The sequence below is a fragment of the Sylvia atricapilla genome, chromosome 23 (genome assembly GCF_009819655.1).
Source record: "Sylvia atricapilla isolate bSylAtr1 chromosome 23, bSylAtr1.pri, whole genome shotgun sequence".
Taxonomy (NCBI): Eukaryota; Metazoa; Chordata; class Aves; order Passeriformes; family Sylviidae; genus Sylvia; species Sylvia atricapilla.
In genome coordinates this window covers 1,671,026-1,686,545 of record NC_089162.1, presented here as the reverse complement: position 1 = coordinate 1,686,545, position 15,520 = coordinate 1,671,026, and the positions used below count along the sequence as shown (strand labels likewise).

Sequence of the window (15,520 nt, the reverse complement as noted above, 5' to 3'; positions counted from 1 at the left end):
TGATGTCACTACAGCCATCACACACACCTGTATGGTGCCACGCATCCAGCAGTGATGTCACACACACCTGCATGGCGTCACACATCCAGCAGTGACACTACACACACCTGTATGGTGTCACAGCAGCTGTCACCTGTCCAGCAGTGACATCACCACACATCTCATGCCAGCACCTCACAAGTCATCTCCCACCCACAAGTGATGTCACACGTTGCCTGTACGATGTCACACGTACACATGGGAGATCACTGCTGGGCCCCACCTGCCCCACACCCCTCCCACCCCAGCCCGCTGTGACCTCACCGCTCTGCCAGTGACATCAAAAGGCACCGAGGACAGGCCGGGGCTCTGGCAGGGGTGTTTATTGGGGCTGGGGGTGTCTGGGCTGGGTGGGGACAGCCAGGGACAGGGGCGGGGCCTGGCTGTGGGGGAACCCCGGGGGATGCATGCGGGGGACAGGGGGTGAAGCGGGGGCTCCTGGGCCTCGGCGGGCGGCGGCGGGAGGGGGTCGGTGGCGAGGGGTGTCCGGTGAGCAGCTGGTGGCCCCTGCAAGCAAGGAGAGAGCGAGTGGTCAGCCTGGCCTGGCCCTGCCTGTACCCTGCACCCTGAGCCTTGCCTGTACTCTGTGCCTGCCTGCACCCTTAGTCCTCTCTGTACTCTGTGCCTGCCTGCACCCTGTGCCGTCAGCACCGTGCACCCTTCACCCTGCCTGTACCCTGCATCCTGTGCCCTGACTGCGCCTTGAGCACTGTCTGCATCCTGTGCCCTGACTGCACCCTGCCGGTGCCCACACCCTGCCTGTACCCTGTCTGCACTCTGTGCCCTGCACCCTGCTCACATGCTGCTCCTGCAGCCTGCACCCCGCTCACACCCTGCACCCTCTCCATGCCCTCCCCCTGCCCACACCCTGCCCGTGCCCTACTTGCAGCCCACCCACACCCTGCCTGCACCCTTGTCCTGCCTCCACTGCTGCCCACACTCTGCCCTCACCCAGCCCAAGAACCTGGGAGGGACCCCTGCCTGCACCCCCCAGGCAGAGCACCATGGCAGAAGGAGGAAACCTGGCTCCCCAGCTGCCAACCTGCTCAGCCTCCCCAACAAAGCATCCCAAAAGAACCTCTGGGCCCTAAGAAGCTACACTGCACTTGCACTTGGCAGTTCCCTCCCCACTGCAGCCCTGTGACATCCTCACTGCAGCCCCAGTGCAGCCCTGGTGCATCCTCGCTCAATCCTCACTGCAGCCCTGTTGAATCCCCATTGCTTCCCCACTGCATCTTCAGTTCCTTCCCATTGCATCCTCACTGAATCCCTGTTGCTTCCCCACTGCATCCCTAGTTCAGCCCCACCACATCCTCACTGCATCTCCTTTGCAGCCTCACTGCAGCCTTACTGTGTTTCCACACTGTCCTCACCGGATCTTCACCAAATCCCCAATGCATCCTCAGTTAATTCTCATCCCAGCCCCACTGAATTCCGTCTCTATCCCCAGTGCATGCTCACTGCATTTTCACTGAATCTGCAGTGCATTCTCACTGCATCCCCATCGCTTCCCCACCACATCTCAGTTCTGTTCCCACTGTACCCTCAGTTCATCCCCACTGTGTCCCAGCTGAGTTCCAGTTCCATCCCCACTACATCCTCATTTCCTTCCCACTGCAGCCTTGTTGAATCCTCACTGCATCCTCACTGCATCCTTCTCTTCCTCCCCACCGCATTCCCACTGCATCTTCAGTCCATCCCCAGCGTATCTTTAGTAAATCTCCACTGCATTCCTACTCCATCCTCACTGCATCCCAGTCTCAATCCCAGCTGCATCTCCACCAGCCCCGCCACACTCACGTGGCCGAGCCGGCAGCACGCCCTCCCCGCCGCCACCCCCGACCCCGCCGTGCCGGTATCCGGGGCCATCCCGCGCTCCCGGCACCGGCAGGGCACAGGGCACGGCCCGGCCACGGCGCAGCCACCACCCGGCCTCCAATGCCACGCGGCCTCGGCACCGTGGGCGCTTTTTAAATTTACCTTTTCCTGCCAGGAGACTGTGACACAGGCTTTTAAAAATAGCATGTGCTGAGGCGAGGCGCTCGGGGTGGTGTTGCTAAGGGAGAGATTCAATCCAAATCTAGGGCTGCGCCTTCCCATCCTACTTCCCATCCTTCCCAACTACTACGGCGCGCACCCAAAATTAGGGCAAGGCAGGGGCTGCCTGCCTGTGTGTTTCCATCTCCTGGGAGGAAAAACCCCTTCTTCACCCTGAACCAGTGCAGGGAAGGTTGCTCCATCCCAAATCTGCACAGGGAAGAACGTTCCATCCCAAATCTGTGCCGGGAAGAACGCTCCATCCCCAAATCTGTGCAGGGAAGGTTGCTCCATCCCAAATCTGCACAGAGAAGAACGCTCCATCCCAAAGCAGCTTGGGGAAGGATGCTCCATCCCAAATCAACACACCAAAGGACTCTCAGAGCAGCATCCTTATAGAAATGACCCAGTTTTGGGGGGAAGAAGTGGGATTTGGGATGTACCTAGTCGCCGTTGCGGAGGTCGCCGCCGCGGGTGCTGTTGGCGCACTCGGCGTCCTTGGTTTTCCGATCAATCTCACCCCCTTTGATCTTCTTGCGGGTCATATGGCCACGGAAACTAGCCTGGATCTTGGCAGCTGCTGCGTTGGCATCAGGATCGTCCAAAGGGATGTCCAGGATGTCCTCGTCCAGCTTTGTGCAGGCTCCCTCCTGACGGTGGCAAGGGCAGGGTTACAGCTGGGGGGACCTCAAACAGCACAGCCCCCTCCCCGAATTAATCCGTTCAAGAAGGTCTTAAATGAGCCCCTGTTCTAAAAAAATTAGGAGGAGGGCTGCTAAAAATTAGGTTTACTCATTAAAAATTAGGCTCCTTCGCTAAAAATGAGAGGTTTTGCTAAAAATCAGGGTCCTTCGCAACCAAAAATGGCAACCAAAGCTGCAGGCAGGGGAACATGCTTCACCTCCTGCTCATCCCTACATCCCATCCTGGACCACACAGCTGTAGGAAGCCAGACTCCAGCCAGGGTTATGATGCAGGAAGAGGAGAATCCATGGGAGCAGAGGATGGGTTCTGGGGGGTATTTTTGGCATGGAGCTGGGGCCATCCTGCACAAAATGAGCCAGTCATGCCTCAGTTTCCCCTTCCCTCGTAGCCTGTTGTATCCTCCTGCATCCCTCCTCAGGGCTTTGGCTGAAATCACCAGGAAATTTGGGAAAGGAGTGATGCCAGAAGGGAGGAAAAGCCCCACCAAGGACAAATCACTCTAACCTATTCCCCTCCTGCCACATCCCACCAGAGCAGTTGGACTCAGCACCAAGTTCAACGGAAAAAAAAAAAAAATGGGAAAATGAAATGAGGTGGAAATGAGCTGGCATTGGATGATCCAGTGCTGGCAGCTGTGAGGGTGAAGCATTTGTGTTGCCCCACGAGCACCTGAAAGGAGTTAAAGGAGTTTTGAGGGGTTTATTTGGAAGCTGTACATTTGGGGGAGGAGAAAGCTCATCCCGTTGGAGCGTGCCATAGCACCACAAAGTTGCTCAGGTTGTTTTGCCATTGTGAAAGGTGAGGACGGGTCCAAGGTGGAAATGATATGTCCAGAGTGGAAATGTTATAGCCAGGGCTGGAAATCCTATAGCCAGGGGAGAAATCCTATAGTCAGGGGAAGGAAATCCTATATCTAGGAAAGAAAGCTTATATTCAGGAGAGAAATCCTATATATGCAAAGGTGGGGGAGAACAACCTATATCCAGGGCAGAAATCCTACATACAGGTAGGAGAAACCTATATCCAGGGAAGAAATACTATATCTGGAAAAGGGAATCCTACAGTCAAGGGAGAAAACCTATACATGGAGGGGCATATCGTATATCCAGGCAAGAAATCCTATATCCAAGAGAGAAATCCTATATTAGGAGAGAGGAAATCCTATATCCAGCTGAGAAATACCATATACAGGTGGAGGAAATCTATCTATGTGGGGGCATTTCCTATATCCAGGGGAGAAATCCTATATTCAGGGAAGAAATCCTACATACAGGTGGCAGAAACCTATATCCTAGTTGAGAAATCCTGTAGGATTAGGTACATATGTAGGAAAACATAGCTAGGAAAAACATATATACTTAGGAGAAAAAAATCCTATATCCAGGGGAGATATCCTATATTCAGGGGAGAAAATCAATAAACAGGGTGCCATATCCTATATGAACAAGAGAAATCCTATTTCCAGTAGAAAAACACCATATCCATGGGATGAAAACCTCTATGCAGCCGATGAAAACTTGTATCTAGGGGAGAAATCCTATATTCAGAAATCCTACATATGAGGGGAAAAGTCCTATATATAAGAGAGAAATCCTATATCCAGGCAGGATAAATCCTATATCCAAGCAGGATAAATCCCATATCCAGGGTGGGCTTTGCCTCTCTGGAGGTGCCCAGGAGGAGAGATAGGGGCTTTTCCCTGTGCTGCTGTCTTAGCAAGAGGGGGGAAAAACAGGGGGAAAAAAGTGGCGAAAAGGGAAAAAAAAAAGGGGAAAGGGGGAGGAAAAGGAGGAAAGGGGCAGGAAAAGTCAGGGGATCAGGGAGAAAGGCGAAAAGGATGTGGTTTTTTCCCTAAGCCGGCTGCTGGCCAAGACGGAGGGGAGCTCACCCTCGGGTGAGGGGAGAGGGGTGCAACCCCAATTAAGCCCTTTATCCATATGCAACCCCCGATCCCACCTGTAGAGCAATTGTGCGGTGGGGGGAAGAAAAAGCTAAATAAAAGCTGGATTCGAGGACAGGGGGGTTTTCCTCAGTGGGCTGTGGGGTGCAGGATGCTGGCCGTGCTGTAGCCCCGGTGGGATGGATTCCAAACTGGTGTGAGGCAGGAGTGGGCATTTGGGGGGTCTGGGGGGAAGAAGGGCCTGGGGGGCTGCAGCAGCGCTGGGGGGTCGCAGAGTTGGTCGAGCTCTTGGTGGCTGCAGCCCCCATCGCACCCCCCGCCCCCACCACCCCAAACCCCCCGGCCGCCCCCAGCCCGGAGCAGCGAGGATGGATGAAAGGCGGCAGCGGGTGCTGGGGGCATCGGGGGAAGGGGGACCTACATTGCAGCAGTCCATGGCGGAGGGCGGGTGGGCGGCCAGCGGCGGGCGAGGGGCTCCGGCAGGATCTCGCTTCCCCGGCAGCTCTCCCGGCGCAGGTGGCAAGTTGAGCGGAGCCGCTTGCCTACGTAATGCGCTTTCCTCCGGGCGAGCCTATCAGCCCGACACCCCTGCCAGGCTTTTGGGGGGGAAGGAGGGGTGCCTTATTTTTTTTTTTCCTCCCTTTCTCCTCTTCTTTTTTTTTTTTTTTTCTCCAATTTTTTTTTATTTTTTTATTTTCCCTCCTCCAATTTTATTTCACAGCCTCCAACTCCCTCCTAACATTTAAAGGAGCCGGCAGCTCGCCTTGGAGTTTCGTGGAACACAACATCACATGCAGAGGATGCGAGCCAAGATATGATGAGCCTTGCCTTCGGCGTGGAGGGTTTTTCGGGGGGTAAAGCTATAGGAAATGGGGGTAATGGGTTCATTTTTGGGGGGATACATGACCCACAGTGACGCTGGAGGCAGGTTTTGCCCCCTTGGTTGACTTGCGGGGGGGGGGGGGGGAACCTTCTTGACCTACTTAAGACTTGGTCCTGAAGAAGGGTGAGGATGAGGATGGCAAGGACGAAGATGGTGAGGAAGGGTGGGCATGGTGGGACACAGCGTCCCACTGAGCACCCACAGAATCCCGAGGCTGATGTGCTCAGCTGCAGGCTCCAAGCAGAGGAGTGGGCTCAACTTCTGCAGTCTGGGGGTCCCTTCCCCACTCACAGGACTATCTGACCCCCCCACATTTGGGGTGTTCTCCGACCAGACCTGCAGTCCCAGCCACTTTCACAGCCCTTGGTGCTCCCTGCAGACCCCGCCGCTGCCCCTGGACCATGCCAAGGTGCTGGGACTGGCAGGATGAGCTGGGGCACCCCGGGAAACAGGAGGGACCCCCAGGGCAATGCGGGGGGCTGCAGCCCACAGCCCCCCCATCGCCTGCCTCGCTCGCCTCTAATCCGGGTTTGGGAGTTGCTAAGCAACTGCATAAATCGCCCGTGGGCTCCGCGCCTAAGCTGCTCCAGCCAGCCCCCAAAACACAGTGTGGCCCCCCCAAGGCGCACGCCAGCACCCCCCGACCCGTCTGCACAGTTGGGCCCCACTGGCTCTCCCTGGCCAAGTTTGCTCACTGGGGTCATCCTGCTTGGGGGCCTGGTGGCACTGACCTTCCTCTTTGCCACCACCACCACCACCACCATCATCATCATCCCCATTAGCATCCCTGTCCCACTGACATCACTGTTTCTGGCAGTGGAATAGGCACTGTCCCCACTGCTGCCACCAGCCCTGTCTCTCCCCATCCCTGACCTCATCCCCATCACCTCCACCACCTTCTCCATCCCTGCCACTGTCCCTGTCCCCATCTCTCTCACCATCCCCACGCCACTTCTTGCCCCCATCCTCTTCATAATGCCAATCCCTGCCCCCATTCCCAGCTTCAACCACATCACCTCTGTCCCCATTCCCATTATCCCCCTCATCCCTGGCCCTGTCCCCTGCCGTATCACCATCCTTGTTCCCTTGTTCCATCTCCATCTCTTTCTCCAAAGCCACTCCTGGTGGGTGCAGGTGGTGGCACCTCTTGTCCCCTGACGCCTCAGCTCCCCAGGACACTCGCACACCCCACTCCCCATCCCACTCCACCCCATCCCAGGCACATCCCACCACTGCCACCTCCCTTAACTGCTTCACCCACACTTGGAGGTTGGTGGAGGTCACCTCTGCTCCAGCACCAGCCAGGCACTCAAACTGCCCCTTGGGAAATGCTCCCAAGCATCCCTCAAATTCCCCTGTGAGCCACTGGCACCCAGCTCTCCCCACTGGAGCCACTTTTCCACCGCCACTTCTTCCCACCAGCACACCAGGGTGGGGGGGGAAAGCGGGATGGGAATAGCTCTGCTCCAGAAAACCCTGCTCCAGCTTCCAGGAGAAGCCTTGGCAGTTCTGCTGGGATTTTTCATAGGAAGAGATCTTTTCCCCTGGGTTTTAGACCCTCCAGATCCATCACTACCTGCTCCATTGAGAGAAGACCGGGTGTTTTGGGCGAGTTAAGTGGGAAAGGTTTTTGGGGTGATTCATCCGTCATGGATCTAAGAAGTTAGCCCTCAAATTAGGATTAGTCCCTCAATTATCCCCCAAAACTGCTCCATCCGTGGCACCCAGGTCCTGGCACAGCCGCCGAGCGCCGCCGTCTCCCGCAGGCTGTGGCTGCGGAGGAGGGACGCGAAATGCCAGAACATTTCTAATCATTAATGGCGGGTTTTGAGCCTGTTCCAGGCTCAGCATTTTTCCTCCCTGGACCCCTTCATCTGGACGATGCTTTTTCAGGTGCTCCAGCACCTCCAAAATGCGGATTACAAGGAAACATCTCAGATTTTGGAAGGGCAGAACAAGAATTGCAGCTGATGAGACCCGCTGAGAACATCCCGCCGTCGTGGTTTGAGATGGTGGCACCGAGGTGCTAAAAAGTCTTTTTTATAAAGGGGAAAAAATCCTTAAAAGTAAAAGGAATTGGATGCTGGAATGGTGCCCTGGGCGGGCAGTGTTGCCGGCTGCCGAAGCAGGAGCCGGCAGCCGGCGAGGCGGTGCTGGAGGGGGGGGTCAAGGCGTAGCTGGTTGGCATCAGCCCCGGCACGGGGTCCCCGCCAGCTTTTTTTCCCCATCCCTCCTTCCTGTTTTTCCCGGGGGAGCCGCTGTCATGCCCCATGCCGTGGGCGAGCACCACATATGGCGATGGAAAACAGGAAAGAGGGGGTAAAAAAGGGGTGAGTAGAGATGGGGGGGTTCAGTCCTCTCCAAAAATAAAGCAGCCGGCTTCGATGCAAACCCCACTTTTTGGGGGGGATTTTGAAAGCACTCTGTGTGGGAAAATATGAATTTCACAGGTAGGAACAGGACTGGGGGGGCCCTTGTGTGCACCCCAAAACTCCGTGGAGGTATTTCATGGAGGAGCTTATAGAGGGGGGTAGGAGAGGAGCAATGTCACATCATTTCTACACGCTGGGATGTTATGAAGTTTCTTCCAACCTCCAGGGATGCAGGGGCCTAAATATAGAGGCTAAAAATATCATCTGGTGCTCAGCTCAGCCCTAAACCCAGGATTTTTCGGGGAGAAATCTCAGGTGATCGGAGCTAATAACGGAGGGGACCTCGTTAATAAAGTTTCTCATTAAAACAGCACCGCAGGGGTGGGATGGGGGTGTAACGCCCACCCACGGGAAAAGGACAGGAGCCAGGGGAGGACCAAGGGTGTTTTTTTTTAGTTTTGGGGTTGGACAGCGGGAAATGGGGGATTTGGGGCAAGTGCTGTGGTTGCATCTCCAGAGAGGTGTCCCAGTTCATAAGGGTTATGGGGACATGCTCCCCTTTGGCTCCTCTCCACACATTTTGAGGCGGGATCACAGTGATCCAGAGCTCTGTGTGCTACCTGCTCCCCCTGGTGCTACCTCTCCTCCTCCATGTCCTTGGCCTCCTTCAGGTCCCAGAGGAAAGAAAATTTAGATGATGTGGCACAAGGGCGGCAGGGACAGGGTGGGAGGAAGGACTCAATGCAGATTTTGGCACCTCAGATTCTCTGGAGGGGCCTGGAGTGGAGGGCAGCCTACCTGGGAAGGGGGCCAGGTGAGACGGTCGTCCTCCAGCATTGCTCCCCACGCCACCGGGTCAGTGCCACCAGCTGGGGAAGGAGGAGGCTTGATGCCACATGCAACGGGCACCTAGTACTACAGGTGATGGGCACAGGCACAATATCGTGGGCGATGGCACAAAGGGAAGGGCTGGTGGCCATAGGTGGTGGGCATTTGGGAAAGGCACGAGGCCATGGGCAGTGGACACAAGGGGCAGGTTTGATGCATTGGGTGATGAGCACAGAGGAGAGACCTGATGCTGTAGATGGTGGGCACTGGGGCAGGACTGACAGCCTGGGCAAGGGACACGTGGGGCAGGCCTGATGCCCTGGTGACGGGCAGAGAGAGCAGGCTGGGCAGGCAACGCAGCGTGGGGCAGGGGATGGCAGGGTGAGGGTGGGCGCTGGGTGAGGCCACTCACCCTCTCTCTGCTCCAGCAGCTTTTGGAAGTACTGAGCAGCAAAGGCCACCACGTTGGCGGGCTGCTCCCGCAGCACTTCCCGCGCCAGCCCCCCCAGCAGGTTCCGGAAGCCGGCCGGCACCCTCATGTTGGTGTTGGAGTAGGCGATGGACATGGTCGCTTCTCCAATACTTCTTGAAGCGGCACAGGCCGAGATAACCCACAACCCCCAGTGCCCGGTGCCACCGGGCAGCGCCGGGACTCGAACCTGCGGCCCAACGTCTGCTGTGGGCAAAGCCGCCGCTAGGGGGCGCCCGGCTCCCTGCCCGCCGCGCACGCGCGCTGCCGCCTCTCTCTGCGCGTGCGCGGGCCCGGCCTGGGCGGGGTGAGCGGGGCGGGGGGCCGCGGCTCTCCTCCCCGGTGTGCCCCGGCTCTCCTCCCCGGTGTGCCCCGGCTCTCCTCCCCGGTGTGCCCCGGCTCTCCTCCCGCAGCCCCGAACCCTCAGCCCCGCGCTCCCGGCCTTTCCCCTCGGCCTCTCCCGTCAGACCCGCCGCAGGCCGCGCCGGCGCCTCAGGCCGTGGTGCGGACGCCGTCGCTTGGCAACCGCGCCCCTCCCCTCATGGGCGGAGCGCGCGCAGGCCGCGCCCCGGGCGGGGCGGGGCTACCGGGGGGCACCGGAGGGTACCGGGGAGTACCGGCGGTCCCGGCGCCCTCGCAGCCCGTTGTCCCCTCAGGATGGCGGCGTGGGCGCTGCTGGCGCTGCTGGCGCTGCTGGCGCTGCTGGCTCTGGCTCCGGCGGCGACAGGTAAAGGGCTGGGGCGGGTCAACCTCCGACCCCCAGCCCCGCGGGCACCCTCTGCAGCCAGGCCCGGGAGCGGGCCTCCCCTGGGACCCTCCCGAGACCCACTTGGGGGCAGTTGGCACCGCCAGAACCCTTGGCATCCCAGCAGCCCCGCTCCGATGCCCAAAAAAGTCCCTAAGCCCTCCCAAGCCCTGATTTGGTGCCCTTTGCACACTCCAAGCTTGGTATGTGCATTGGCACTTCCTCAGCCCCGCTTTTCGGGTGCCTCTCTTGGCACCTCCCGTAAACCCCTCCAGCCCCACTTTGATACCCTTTGAACCCCCAGACCCTCTTTGGTGCCATTGGCACTACTCTGAGCCCCACTTTGGGGCCCTTGGTGCGCTCCTAGCCTCACTTTGATGCCTTTGGCATCCTCTTTAGCCCAGTTTTGATGCCCTTGTTACCCCTCACCTGTCTTTCACACTCTTTGCACCCCCAAGCTCTGCTTCTATGCCCTCAGCACTCCCAGAGCCCCAGTTTGAAGCCCTCTGTACACCCTGAATCCCACATTGACACCCGTGGCATCCCCCCAAGCCTCAGTTCAATGCCCTTCTCATGCTCTGAGTCCCACTTTGATACCCTTCACACCCCCAGCCCTTCTCCAACAGCCTTCACACCCCCAGCCCCTCCCCAGCGCCCTTGGCCCAGCACTGCTGCCGTGGGACGATGCTTTACGTAAGGTGGGAGCCGCATGCGGCTCCTTGGTGGTGTCTCGTGGGCTCTCCTCCCTTCCCTCCTCCCTTCTTCTTCTCTTCCCTCCTCCCAGCTGCTTTTTATAGCCTCCACTCTTCCCTGGCGTCTCAGTTTTAATTTTTTTTTTTTTTTCTCCTCCGACTTGTTTTTTATATAACTCCCAGAGCCTCATGGCATGAGGCAGTGGGACCAGCGATGCAGCTGACTCCTGAGGGGCCGAGGACGTCGTTCCTTTCCTTCCTAAAACCCAGCCTAGGATGGGCTGCGGCAAGATGAGGCTCCATGAGCTCTGTTTTGGTCACTGGGGTTCTCTGCCCAGATCATCCCTCACACATTGCTCCTGTACCCCTTTTCAAACATGATTTTCTTTTCACACTGCAAAAATGGGGCTTTTGGGGGTGCCAGGGCTGAGCCTTCTGCTTCTGTACCCACTGAGGGTGCCTTTGCCAATGCTGCACACCCAATGTTTTCCATCCCTCCCCTTGACAAGATTTTTTCCAAGGAAAAAATACATCAGAACATTCATTAGCAAGGCTGGGCTGGAGGAGACACTTCAATGCTGTTATTAAAGGATTTTTTACCAAAATCTGTATCCAAATCCATGTAATGCAAGATGTAATATGCTCCCTGTTCTTTGGGAAGTGAATTCCCTCTTGTGGACTTTAAACTTTGCCTCTTCCTCAGCTCTGTGGTGATTTTAACCGCCTTAAAGCTGACCAAGAAGCTGTAAATTAAGTGGGATCTCAAATAATCTGTATTTAAGAGGGGGTTAGCGCCCATGCTGAGGGTATTTTTCTCTCAGAGCTGATACTTGCACTGTTTGCTGATTCCAGGGAGAATGCTCAGCTTTGCCTCCTACTATGGTGACCACATGGTGCTGCAGAAGAAGCCGTCAGGGGCCGTGGTGTGGGGCCACGGGGAGCTGGGGGCCATGGTGACCGTGACTCTCTCTGGGCCCAGTGGCCTCATCATGGAGAAAACAGCACAAGTTAAAGGTTGGTCCCACTGACCTTTTCACTAGAAACCAGGGCTGATGTTTTTGGTGGCCAAGGAACTTTTCTGAGCCCAAATCAGAGCTGATGGTGGGGTGAGACAGGGTTTGGCATCACTGCTGTGTTTGTCACACTGCTGCCCTGGTGCTGCAGAGGTGCTGATGACATCTCCAGCTCATGCTTTTCCCTCTCCAGGAGACCTGGGGGGGTTCAGCCATTCCCCTCCCCAGCAGCACCAGCCTTTGCTCACTTTGGTTCCCAGCAGTGGATCCTGTGGGCGCCCAGCAGGAGCCGAGCTGCTGCTGGAGTGGGTGGCACCGCACAGGCTGGAGCCAAGCGATGAGGCTGTGGAGGGGAGAAGGGGAGTTTAGCTTCTCTTCCTCTCTAAACCAGGTCTGAGGAATCTCCAGAGCACTCCCAGCTTCTGTTTTGATCTGTGCCACTTTGAAGGATCCTGTGGGATCTCTAAGCCCTGAAGGATGTTGTCTGTGCAAGCAGAGCCTTCCTGGAGCTGGGAGGGGTCAGGGGCACCTCCAATCCCAGCTACATCTCTGCTTGAAGAGTTGGGAGGGAGCTCATTACCTTTGGAAGGTAAAAGTGCTGCCCCAGGGCATGTCCATGAGATGAAGAGCCTGGAGGTGTCTTGTGGGAGAGCAGCAGTCCAGGAGATCTGCAGGATCCAGCCAGAAAATCCACGCTCAACTCCAGCAGAATATCTTTACGCTTTGATTTGGCACCTCTAAAATTAGCTGGAGACATCTCAGTGTCACACACACCAAGCTGCTCCTGTAATCCCAGTTCCTCCCAGCAACTTTTGCTCTGACACACATTTGTTTTCCAGGTTTTCTTTTTTAACCCCTAAATTCCTGCAGGAGGAAGGTCCCTCTGATGCCAGAGAGCTTCTGAAATCCACTTCCCCAACCTCTGTGGTGGGGAAGCTTTTTCCTTTTGCCTGTCCTTCTTCACTGGTTGTTGGGTGTTCATCCAACATCCTGGTGAAGGTCTTGAGGCCTTCAAAAGAGTGGTGGAAGATAAGCACCATCCTCTTCCTCCAGGACCTTCTGGGACTTGGACAGCTGTCCTGGACCCAATGGATCAGGGCGGTCCCTACGCACTGACAGCTGAGCAGGGCTTGGAGAATGTGACACTGCGGGACATCTACTTCGGAGATGTGTGGCTTTGCAGTGGGCAGAGCAACATGGTAATGACAGTCCTGCAGGTAAGGCCCCACAGCACCTTAGGGGGCACCAGGTAGGGATCAGGCAGGGAAGCACCTTGCATGCTCCTGGCCCTTCTTTAGGTGGCCAATGCTAGCCAGGAGCTGGCTGCTGCTGCTCACTATCCCTACGTCCGTATCTTTGCTGCGGCGCCTGCCCGCTCTGATGTGGAGCTGGAGGACCTGGAGCAGATTGACCTGCCATGGTCAATTCCAACGGCTGGTGAGTGCGAGGTGCCTCTAAAATAGAGCTTGGAAATGGCTTTTTGCCCACTGTTTCCCTTTGCAGCCTGCTGTTTCTTGAGCAGAAAACCTGGGCCACGGGAATTTCACCTACTTCTCGGCTGTGTGCTGGCTGTTGGGGCGCTCCCTGTATGAGGCTCTGGGGTCCCTCATCGGGCTGGTGGAGGTGGCCTGGGGAGGCACCCCCATCGAGGCCTGGTCCTCCCGCCGGGTTCTGCAGGCATGTGGGCTCCCAGAGGACACAGGGAGGTGAGAGAAGGTGCTGTGGAAACACCTCCTGACCCGTGCCACACTGCTTTTGGGGAGTATCTTCATCCCTTCCCACTCCACCTCCTCTCCTGGAGCCTTACAGCACCCTCTCTGTATCATTATGCACTCTGTGGGTAAAAACCTCTCTCACACCAAGAGCATAAGGCATATCTGGGTGGGTAAAGGGGGAAGGGAGGGATCCCAGATCTCCCTTTGGCATGGTGCTTGCTTTAACTTAAAGCCTGCCTTGTGCTTTGTACCCCCCTTAAACCTAGCTTTGTCTTCCAGCACCTCCCCACATCAGCATCTCTCTGGCCCACAAGTGCCCTCCGTGCTCTGGAACGCCATGATCCACCCACTGCTCAACATGACCCTGCGGGGTGTGGCTTGGTATCAGGGTGAGCCCCCATTTCTATCCCCCAGGGTGGAATAGGCCCCACTGTCCCACCAAGCTCTCACCAGCCCTCCTTTTTGGGGGACAGGTGAGGCCAATACCTTCCTGAACACAGACCAGTACAACTGCACTTTCCCTGCACTCATCGCTGACTGGCGCTGGGCCTTCCACACTGGATCAGCCGGACAGACAGAGCCACTTCTCCCCTTTGGCTTCGTGCAGGTGTGGGGAGATGAGAGGCAAGGACCCCCGTTGTCCTGGAGGGATGCCCAGGGAGAGGACGGTGTAAACACGTGGATGCATCCTGCCAAGTGCTAAAAATGCCAGGCAGGGACCACAGTGGCCACTTTTGGGATCTGAGCCACTCCCCGGTTTCCCCTGTGCCTCGCAGCTGTCCACCTACCGCCGTCGGAGTGCAGATGACAGCTTTGCCCGGCTCCGCTGGCACCAAACAGCTGACCTGGGGGTTGTTCCCAATGCCAGGATGCCCAACACTTTCATGGCTGTAGCCATGGATTTGGGCGATGAGCAGTCTCCCTATGGCAGGTGGGTCCTGGGCTGGGGTGAGGGTGTAGGGATGGAGGTTTTGGATACCAGCCCCGTCTTCCTCCTCTTCCTGGGCAGTATCCACCCCCGGGACAAGCAGAATGTGGCGCACCGACTGCTGCTGGGTGCCAGGGCTGTGGCGTATGGGGACAAGGACCTTGTGTTCCAGGGACCATATCCCACCCGTGCTATCCTGGAGGTGACCAGGGGGCTGTTGAATGTCACTTACAGCCAGGAGCTCATCTGCCGTCAGAGGGATGCACAGGCATTTGAGGTGAGGAGTGGGATATCCTCTCCAAAGAGCTGCGAAAGGGAAAGCAGCACTGATGTGTGTCTCTCCCCTCCCCAGGTGTGCTGCTCCAGCCAGGCATCTCAATGCCAGTGGCTGCCAGCACCAGTGGTGGCAGTGGGGTCCCACACGGTGACACTGGCCCTGAGTGGCTGCAGGACGCTGGTGCTGGGCCTGCGCTATGCCTGGGCCGAGTGGCCCTGTGAGTACCAGGCCTGCCCCCTCTACAACCCCCAGGGGCTGCCTGCACCTCCCTTCCTGCTGGACACCCTCCCTGCAGGGAACGCTGCTGGAGGCAGGGAGCTGCTGCTCCTCCCCGGCTCCAGGTTCCCTCTGAATTAGGGAGGAGAGGGAGCTCAGGCCTCTGGCAAAGCACTCATGGCTCCTGGCACTGTCCCTTCCCAAGCCAGGGAATCAGAGGCTGCATTAGCACCTTATTAATTAAACAACTTTTCAGCTCCTCTGTGGACTCAAGCCGAGGCTACGGGGTGGGGGAAGGGGAAAAAGAATTTACAATTAAATATATGAAAAATTATGTAAGGAGAAGCAGAAAGACACACCAATGGGAGCTGAACCCTCAGTGCTCTTCCCTTGCTCATGGAGCTAGTCGTGGCCCCCCAGACTCCCCATTTCTCTGGGCACAGACTGCTGATGCCCAGGGTATCAGGATTCAGGGATCAACTCCCAGCTGCAGGGTGGAGAGGGGAAGAGAGGAGCTCTGCCATAAAAACACAGCCAAACACTAACGCTGGACTGGGACAGGGAGCTGTGGAGGGCTGCGAGTACCTTCCACCTCTCATAATAAACAGTTAATAAACCACCTCATTTTATTCCTGGATCTTTTTATTCCTTCAGAGGAGCATTGGTAATCCTCCATGCCCCACCTCTTGCCATAACAGCAG

The 15,520-nt window shown here is 57.0% G+C and overlaps 3 protein-coding genes across 3 annotated transcripts; 1 reads left to right on the top strand and 2 right to left on the bottom strand.

Annotated features, from left to right (window-relative positions):
• Positions 1–345: 345 nt before the first annotated feature.
• On the bottom strand, positions 346–5,281 carry NRGN (neurogranin). Its single transcript, XM_066334852.1, has 3 exons — positions 5,103–5,281; positions 2,520–2,726; positions 346–546 (listed from the first exon to the last, which is right to left on the bottom strand). Exons 1-2 carry the CDS (start codon positions 5,115–5,117, stop codon positions 2,520–2,522), a joined length of 222 nt encoding a protein of 73 aa, XP_066190949.1. The 5' UTR covers positions 5,118–5,281; the 3' UTR covers positions 346–546.
• Positions 5,282–8,364: 3,083 nt separating this feature from the next.
• SPA17 (sperm autoantigenic protein 17) lies at positions 8,365–9,337 on the bottom strand. The gene is made up of 2 exons (XM_066334851.1): positions 9,177–9,337; positions 8,365–8,805 (listed from the first exon to the last, which is right to left on the bottom strand). The coding sequence occupies exons 1-2, from the start codon at positions 9,328–9,330 to the stop codon at positions 8,675–8,677; spliced, it is 285 nt and encodes a 94-aa protein (XP_066190948.1). The 5' UTR covers positions 9,331–9,337; the 3' UTR covers positions 8,365–8,674.
• A 555-nt stretch (positions 9,338–9,892) lies between these two features.
• Positions 9,893–15,438, top strand: SIAE (sialic acid acetylesterase). Its single transcript, XM_066334615.1, has 10 exons — positions 9,893–9,960; positions 11,523–11,684; positions 12,737–12,900; positions 12,982–13,120; positions 13,206–13,389; positions 13,678–13,787; positions 13,872–14,005; positions 14,175–14,329; positions 14,408–14,603; positions 14,679–15,438. The coding sequence occupies exons 2-10, from the start codon at positions 11,528–11,530 to the stop codon at positions 14,958–14,960; spliced, it is 1,521 nt and encodes a 506-aa protein (XP_066190712.1). The 5' UTR covers positions 9,893–9,960; positions 11,523–11,527; the 3' UTR covers positions 14,961–15,438.
• The last annotated feature ends 82 nt before the right edge of the window (positions 15,439–15,520 follow it).

Bases quoted from the DNA above. Each gene is read 5' to 3' on its own strand.
- SPA17 (XM_066334851.1), bottom strand. From the start codon at position 9,330: ATGTCCATCGCCTACTCCAACACCAACATGAGGGTGCCGGCCGGCTTC. The intron at 8,806-9,176 runs GTGAGTGGCCTC...CTCCTTCCCCAG, and splicing joins GCTGCTGGAGCAGAGAGAGG to CTGGTGGCACTGACCCGGTG.
- SIAE (XM_066334615.1), top strand. From the start codon at position 11,528: ATGCTCAGCTTTGCCTCCTACTATGGTGACCACATGGTGCTGCAGAAG. The intron at 13,390-13,677 runs GTGAGAGAAGGT...TTTGTCTTCCAG, and splicing joins CTCCCAGAGGACACAGGGAG to CACCTCCCCACATCAGCATC. The intron at 14,330-14,407 runs GTGGGTCCTGGG...CTTCCTGGGCAG, and splicing joins GAGCAGTCTCCCTATGGCAG to TATCCACCCCCGGGACAAGC.